Raw genomic sequence first — 8,997 nt, 5'->3', positions numbered from 1 at the left:
CATTTTTATATCCAATATTGATTGAGATAAACAGAGTTAATAAAATGTTCGAGTCAAAAGATACAGAACTCGCCACACATTATTATGTGGCGAGTTGACCAACCTGATAGATATGCTTGTCAGCAAGATTACGTTACCTACACATAAAATTAATATTTTTACCCAAAATGTCCGCGACTATTTAGATCCAAAATGCTATCTGGGATACCGATTCGAAAAACAAATACTCGAAATGCGAGAAAAGGGATTACCAAGGGAAGAAGAAGAAATAGTGCGGACTCGGTGCATGCAATTTATAGTGAGTTTAATTGACGAAATAAAAAATAGGCTTCCAGAAAATGTCGAATTAATGAAAAAAAATTCGCAAATAAGTGTCGAAAAAGCACTTTAGTCATAACAAAGAAGATCTAGTTGACATTATGGCTCAATTAAATAAAAGTTCTGAATTCATTGCGAAAGTGGACGATCAATGGCGACAAATCCATTTATTGGAATGGCAGGAAACCAAAAATACAAAAATATTTTGGTATGAAGTCCTGCATTTCAAAGATGCACAAGGGCTTTCAAGATTTTACGAATTGGCGACTTTTGCGATCACTCTTTTAATATTGCCGCATTCCAACGCCGATGTGGAAAGACTGTTTAGCAGTATGAATATAATAAAAAACGAGCAGAGAAACAGGATGGGGCTTAATCTTTTAAGTGCTATTTTAAGAGTACGCTGATAAGATAGCGGGAAAATGCTGCAACGACTATGAAATCCCAAACAATATTGTGATATTAATTAGCACCAAAGAGTCGTACCAATCGGAGACTGACGATAATGGTACGGACGGAAACGACTCATCTGAAGATGACTTGATGACTGAATAATATAATTTCATTATTTTTGTTACATAATGTGTAATTTTAATGTTATTTCTCCAATAAACGTATCTTTTAAATATTATTTTCTTTCGAGACAAAAATTTGTTAAAAATACCTAAAGTTGGTGGAAAAATTTGCGATTTTTTTTAAACTGGCGCGAGTTTTGTTAGTGGATTTCTGGTGGTTTTAGAGGTCGCTTCTAGAGCTTGATACTTCGGTGGCAACACTGATGACAAACAACAAAAATATTCTGAAAAACTATGTTGAGCACTCTCCGCGGTTGGTGACAGTGGCTAATAACCATAAAATATACAGTGAAGGACATGGTGAAGTAGAACTATACACGAAAGGATGTAAACAAAGTACCAAATTAATTGAGGTTATTTTCGTACCGGAATTGTCAACAAAATTACAGAAAAAGGATTAGAGGTGCACTTTGAGACACATGAATGTAAAATATACTATGGAAAGGTTGTTGTTGCAAGTGCTATGAAGATGAATGGAGTCTACCAACTGGACACAGAAGCAGATGGAAGCGAGTTGATTGGAGCGTATCAGATTATGGTTTCAAGGCAACCATTAGCGGAGATTCACTCGTCTACTGATGGACAGCAGTCAGACGCTATTGAAATTGCAAATCTGTGTGGAGCTGAGCCATCACAGGAATTATGGCATCACAGACTCTGTCATCTGAATTTGGTATGGGCTTACTTAAGCACATAGTATGCATAATTTTCTAACACCAATCTCACAGATAACCTTACACAATCTTACATGTGCTTTTGGGCACATATCATCATTTGAGGCAGCAAACAAAACTTGAAATATTTTTGCATTCATATACGAGTGTAATAACATGTTTACTGTATTAGACAAAAATATAGTTCTGCTATATTTGGACATATATTTATTATTTCAGAAGATAATATTTTACAAATAAAAAAGTTTTTATGTTGTCCTGAAAAGTTTTTCTAATGCACATATCAGATTTGGCAAGCGCATAGACGATATATTGCTTTGTATAGGCAGGACTCAAATCTGGTAGTCATTTTGTTCTTTAAGTAGTATGCAGGGTCTTAGGAGGATATAGACGCAATATTTTGTCACTAACTTGTCCCTAAAATTACTCTGAAAATACCAGGACAGTATTATAATAATATAAATTATCACATATTATTTGCGATAATTTATATTATCATTATTCTTTATATTACAAACTTGATGACATGCATCAAAATGAGAGAAATGACTAGAGTATATACACAACACTCAATGTCCCAGACTAAGCTTGTATTGCAGGTCCAATGGACAGATAAAGAAATGGTCACAACACACTGAGAACAGCAGATAAATAACAATCAATGAAAGTACAAATATGTGCTTGTGCTAGAAATTTACCAGTGCAGGCAAATATTTGAACTGTATTCATTGCCAATTTGTCAGATGCAAATGCACTATTGGAATATTTCGCACGTGTAATAGGGATTATTTTACTTATTGTTACGAGTAAGAAAACAGTTCTATAAAGAATATCTCAGCTGATTCAGGCCAAGAAAGATACCAGAGATACCAGTTAGAACACCATTCAGAACAACTTTTCATTTGAATATGGGGCAAATAGTTTCTCAATTGCTCTTCATTTCTCAGTGCTAGTCATTATTAAAGCCACCATGAAATAGATATATACAAATAAAACTAGCAATATTGTTTCTCAGTTAATTCAGGAAGTGCAAAACTGCAAATTTTCTTCAATTCGTTATTCTTCTTATTCTCATAAGATTGTATTGGGAGATATTTCACATCTTTTGTAGATTTTCTTTTAGTTTCCTATGAGTAGTATAGAAAGTAATACATTCTGGTCAACAAATGCAATTCATAATATTTCTTGTCATATCTATCACACAATAGGAAAATTCTCATCATAAAAATTGGTCACTGGTTGTGCAGGAATTATACTGTTCAGTTCTAGCATTGTGCAATAAGTTCTGTGTAGTATTTTGTTTTCCATGTATTTGATGCATTCTCCAATGTACTGGCCCTAAAATAAAAAAGTTCACATTTTACAATTGAAAATGTAAAAATATATATACTTACTTAGATGTTTATTTAACACTAGATGTTGCCTGGGGCTTTACTCCCATGGGAATTTTGAGATATAATATAGCCTATAACAATCTTGGTCAATGTACCATTCTAATGGTGAAAGAATTTTTGAAATGGGTTCAATAGTTTCTGAGATTACCTGCCTCAAACATATAAACTCACAGACGCTTACCTCTTTATAATAATAGTATAGATAATAATATGTTAAGCATATTCCTTTGTGTGGCTTAATAATTGGTTCCAGCATGGAATGCTACATGAGAGGTCCCAGGTTCAATTCTTGGTCATCCATGGAAGAACTTATCAAGAAACAAAAAATAACTTTATTAAGATTATTGACCTGGATCTCGTATATTTAATTTATGTGGTAACCATCAATGAGTTATACACAATTCAAGTCTCAAACTTACTTCAAGGATATCTTAATATTTTGAGATAATTAAGATTTTGAAGTTTTTTAATCACACTGGTGATTTAGGGCCCTTAAATATTTCATTATTATTTTATAACCTGTGCATGAAGACTAGTTTCCACTATTTGTTATTAAAGGCCAAAAATTTGCCTAATCATTAAGCTTATTATTTCATTTGCTATGCGTGCCCAGTACATAGTAACAACCCTCCCGAAATTAGGTATGACCAAAGTTTTAGATTCTGCTGAGTCCAACTTTAGAATACAAGAAGGTAATGTAGATAGGTTATGGCCAGGCCTTTCATGGAATTGCGAAGCTTGGGTGCGCATTGTTTAGTGAACATGTATAAAAACTTTATAACCATAATAATCTTACCAGATTGCATTTGTTATAAATCGGCTTCATGATAAATTCAATATTCACGACCTGCATAAAACATAACCATGACAACACAACTGAACCAAATAGTACATAAAATCGCTTGTATGGAACGGCTCTAATTATTTGCTGAATTTTGTTAAAAATACGAAATTAGAAGACACTAATTTCGTATTTTGTATCGCTTGTGATTTTAAGAACTACCGAACCAAGAAATGCGACAATGACTTTTTTTTTAATTTCATGGCTCCATCGTTCGCCAAAACGATGATTTTGCCAACGTCAAGGTACGGTACATTGATACGGAATATAATATGTTATATATATGATATATGAATATATGAAACACGGTTCAGTGTGTAACCTAAAATATAAAAGTATATAAATATATTATACATAGCATATAAATATAATAAGTATGTATGATACATACGGATATAGGGCAGAGTAAATAAAAATTATAAGTAGATATTATTATTTTGTATAAATTTTGCCAATATAATTATAAATGGGGAGAAAAGTAATGTTAATAGAAATACATATTTAGAGGACATCGAAAAAATTTAACACTCAACTCACTCAATGTTGCCAATGACATTTTTTTAAAGAACTTACACACTTTACTATCAGTTGTTGCAAGTGGTATATTTCGCTTGAAGTTTTAAGCTTTAAGCATGGATTTAGTAAGTACTTCGGTGCGGAGTACCTACTAATAGCATATTACGCATATACATTTACGCATATGTAGGGCATATTACGCAAAACTCAGCGCAGATGGCGCTACTGGTACAACTAAGCTACACAAACATTGCCAATGGAGGCAAAAAGCGCCAATTTTCAATATTGTTGCAGATTTACGACCAAAAATACCTTCTACGCAATCGTGGTGCGAGTTTAAAGGAAAATGGAAGGATTTAGTGAATTATCCTGAAAATATTAACAATATTATAGGTTATGTTCTGCATTATTTGGTCAACTGTGGTCATAAACTGATATACTCTAAAATAAATGTTTTAATCGACATAGCAAAAGCCAGTAAAGCTTTTGTGTACCTAACATACAGTGCTATACTCTGGCGGGATAAATGTGCAATTCCATGCAATAAGGTCGTTTCCTGTTATACAAAAAAAAGATAAAGCATGTCTTCAAAATTTGGCATTTACAAAACGAACTTTATTGTTTTTATGAACACGGCATGATTCCGCCAGAGCCATATATATTTTTACAAAGTCTTTTTTCCATTGTACTATGATAACTAAATAATACAAGAATAATAATTATTGCAAATTAAATAAATGTTAATTTAATTACCTGTACAGGTACAATACATTTTTATGAGCAAATATTATTCAGTCAAGTGATTGTATTATGAATTTCTGTACAGTCTGGTACAGTCTGTGCAGTGGAAGTGTAATGATTTCTGCAGTGAAGTGTCCTTCAGGCATGTAGGAATTCCCTAGTTCCATTGTAAATAATTTAATCTACATTGACCACGTTTGGTACATAAAATCAATCCAAGTAGATAATATATTGAGGCATGTAAAAGCGACATGACAGACATGTAAAAGCGGTCAAACTTATAGTCTTCCTTAAGTTTATAATATTTACGCATAGCGCATATTGCTTATTAATGTCTTTCCTTTTTTGTTTCATAACTTTTTACTTTTGTATATGATATTATTTTATCACCATCCACCTACCCTTATCCCATTTTATGTGGAGTCGGTACAGCTTATCTCCTCAACTTCTACCTGCCTGATGAAAATCGATCTGTTACATCCTTTTTAACGCCCGACGCAAAAAGATGTTATAAGTTGAACGTGTATGACTGAACGTAGCTCCCCAACGGATGAACCAATTTTCGTTTAGTTTTTTTTTTTTGTCATTGTATCCCGAGTGTTCTTAGCCATGTTTCACGAAAATCGGTTTAGCCGTTCAAAAGTGGTAGCGAAATGAATATTAAGAGTTTTTTCTTTTATATATGTTTAACAAATAAACTTGTTAGCCATATCCTGGATAACGCACTCCATCTATCTCTTCCTCAGCCTTCCCTACTTTGTTTCCCATTCAATTTAAGAAGATTTTACTTCACGCTCTAGCTAAGCTCACTTTAGGTATATGGCTCGAAACATAAATTTTACGAGCATGACAAAAGGTTAATTTCGACTATACTCGCTGTGTTACTAGATACATACGAATATAGTTTCACTCACTCAGTAGGTATACCTCAAACTTCCGTAAAGAATGCGCCCACGCATCGCACGGACCGTCGAGAATTCTCTTAAGTGAGAATTCTCGAGCAGAGACCCTAATCAAGACAAAAATGCCATCGTACTAGAAACTAAGTTGAACAATTAATAATTCAAATAAAAAAAATGCGAATAAAATAATTTCATTATTTCAAAATATAATTTTTCCAACACTACAGTTCGTCTTTAGCTAGTCTTAGGATTTCATCTTCTTCTTCAGTCCAATCGTCATTATTTGCAGTCATCTGTCCCAGCGCTTCCATCCGTCGCTCCATCATCACTTTGTCCAGAATATGTTCCATTTTCATATGCATACAGTCATTGAATAAGGACGCGTATTCGCAAATCTCAAATATTCCTTGCACTACTCCCGTGCACTCAACTATAGCAAGTCCTAGACGTTTCATAACCTCGTCGTCTTCACCGTACACCGCTTTGTTGGCATTTATAAGATTCTCCGGTACCACTTTGTTTTTCTTTATAATATCATTTCTTTTCAAAATGCAGGCAACTAAACACTTCCCTTGCATCGTAGATTGGGGTATCCTCTTCAAAAAGTGTTCGACGTCCGCCATTGACGCTTTGACTTGCCGTGCGCATTCGGATAAATTCTTCCTGAACGGTTCCACTTCCTGGTTCATTCTGTTGATGCGTTCGATGTGATCTTGCTTCGTTAGGGGTTTAAATGAAATAACCAGGTAGAAGGCTGACAGGAAGATTAGCAGCAGCATAACAGATACAATGTTTGAGAATGGTGCCATCGCGCCAGGCTGCTCTTGCGGCCTTCTCGCTCTGTTTACCTTCATATTTTAAACTGGATTTTCGAAGTTGAGTTTCGCTTAATTGATTGTTAGTTGATTTCTATATGGATGACGTGTCGCCACTGCTTGCCAGGGTTCGTTGTAAAATATTGGCAGTAAATGCGATAGAGAATGTGATAACAGTCTACATACACAGGTCTATGAACGGTGTGTAGGTAATAAATAATTGGACTTAAGCTATTAACACTTCCGCTGGTATTTGAATGCAAATTGTAGACTATAATCGCTTGTAGTTAACAGAATTGTTAACTAAACCTATACTATATAAGTATAAACTGTTTTGATGTTACCCTGTAGAAAATCGTAGGAAAGTGTCAGATGCTTTCATAAAGATTTATTTTACTATTGTCTTGATGAATATCGTGAAAACCAAAGTCGAACATTTTAGAAGCTTATCTTTCCTCTTCTCTATGTGCATCGCGACTTCGCTCCCTCGGGAATTACAAGATTATGGATAACCTTCTTCATGAAAGTGACTATCAAACACAAACATATTTTTTTCAAATAATTACTGAACGCAATAAATTCTACAGCTTTAATTGTGTTATTCACTAGATGTTGCCCGGGGCTTCGCTCCTGTGGGAATTTTGAAATAAAATATAGACTATAGCAATCTTGGATAATGTACCTTTCTAATGGTGAAAGAATTTTGAAATCAGTTTTGTACCTTGTTTCGAAGATTACCCGCCTCAAACATACAAACTCACAAACGCTTACCTCTTACATATTTATACCTTCATGTATGCAATATGATACCTAGTGAATTACATGATAGTACTACTTAGATATAATATAGCACGTAAATGAAACCAGTAAATGAATACAATTCAACCCTTTATTTGGTCGTTTAAAACTAAGGAAATCACACGTAAGTATTTGTAATGTATTTGTATAATAGGTATATCACATTTTTCTCTATTCAATAAAAAATAATAAAAATAAGAATGCAGGTATAGGTAGGTGGTAAGTAAATACTTTAGCAAACGGTAGGTAGGTAAGGTACCTATATGAATTATGTATAAAAATGATTGTGTTTTTATTTGGCACAAAATCTAAACATGCTAAAGCTTCTTGCCTCTTCTAAATGAAAATGAAACACAACTACAAATTAAACTCTCCTGACTCGTCGTATACGGATTGATTCGAATCACTTCGAGTCAACCCTTGTCAATTCATTATATTATCTGTGTGTGATTTTTTTCTGCTAATTTGTGTAATAAGGCATTATTGTATTCGTATCATTGTATTTTAGAGCCCTTTTTATAGGTTTACGTACCTATCCAGTGAACCGGATTACGCCGTGGGGTAAACAGCTAAGCACTGTCGTTGTATACACTATTGTTGAACAATTCACTAAACCTTAAAGGATTCGGCATACATTGCTGGTTATAAGTAAAAAACAGCTCTCATACAAAATACGCAATGTTCATTCATTCGTGTCAGCCTCTGTCTGAGTTCGGCGATAGTGTTTAACCAGCATTACAGTTCTAGAATGCAGATCTACCACTATAAAAATAAACACACTAATAATAATTAGTTACTAAATTCGTTTCATAAAAACGTATATATATATATGCTATAGTATAAACGAAGTGACATAATATCTAACATTATAAAGAAGTAAAAATTTCGTAAACTTTACATTTTAGCTTAGGCCGTAACATTATGAAACTGGCCATTTTGTGGATTTGCGTGATAACTTGTTAAAATAATTGAATGTCCAGAAGGATAACATGAATTCGTTCGTAGTCACATGCACAGATTAAAGGATATTTTTAACATTTTGTACTTAATATGTTTCTTTAATGACATTATTAGTTACAATTATTATAGTTTTCCTTTTATTTTGTTGCTATATTAACATAAAACATATTCCAATCTATTTTTCTGAGTCGTGTTATTTTCAAAATGTCTTTTTGTTGTTAAGAGTATCGAAAAGACATTCAATTAACATTTATTTGCCAGAATGCCAGAAAGTGGAAACAGATTATCTTCTGTATGCCTTATATTTTGTACCTGTTCTGTATGCAATGGGTTTTGCCATATTTTTCGAAACGCTCAATTTGCGGAGCTACGACTGTGACCATACAATGTAATTGTTGTATTTTATTCTCATATTACATTTCATCATGAGAATAACATATTTCCCATAACATTTACAGACACA

The 8,997-nt window shown here is 33.5% G+C and overlaps 1 protein-coding gene and 1 long non-coding RNA gene across 2 annotated transcripts; both read right to left on the bottom strand.

Annotated features, from left to right (window-relative positions):
- Positions 1-224: 224 nt before the first annotated feature.
- On the bottom strand, positions 225-4,110 carry LOC128678663 (uncharacterized). Its single transcript, XR_008405662.2, has 2 exons — positions 3,758-4,110; positions 225-2,905 (listed from the first exon to the last, which is right to left on the bottom strand). It is a non-coding gene; the product is annotated as an uncharacterized LOC128678663 (long non-coding RNA).
- Positions 4,111-6,136: 2,026 nt separating this feature from the next.
- Positions 6,137-6,949, bottom strand: LOC128678662 (general odorant-binding protein 28a). The gene has a single exon (XM_053760374.2). The coding sequence runs from the start codon at positions 6,813-6,815 to the stop codon at positions 6,183-6,185; it is 633 nt and encodes a 210-aa protein (XP_053616349.1). The 5' UTR covers positions 6,816-6,949; the 3' UTR covers positions 6,137-6,182.
- Between the last annotated feature and the right edge of the window lie 2,048 nt (positions 6,950-8,997).

Source organism: Plodia interpunctella, chromosome 20 (genome assembly GCF_027563975.2).
Source record: "Plodia interpunctella isolate USDA-ARS_2022_Savannah chromosome 20, ilPloInte3.2, whole genome shotgun sequence".
In the NCBI taxonomy this organism is placed as follows: domain Eukaryota; kingdom Metazoa; phylum Arthropoda; class Insecta; order Lepidoptera; family Pyralidae; genus Plodia; species Plodia interpunctella.
The sequence above is the reverse complement of the archived record's forward strand: the minus strand, read 5'-3'. Positions and strand labels throughout refer to the sequence as shown.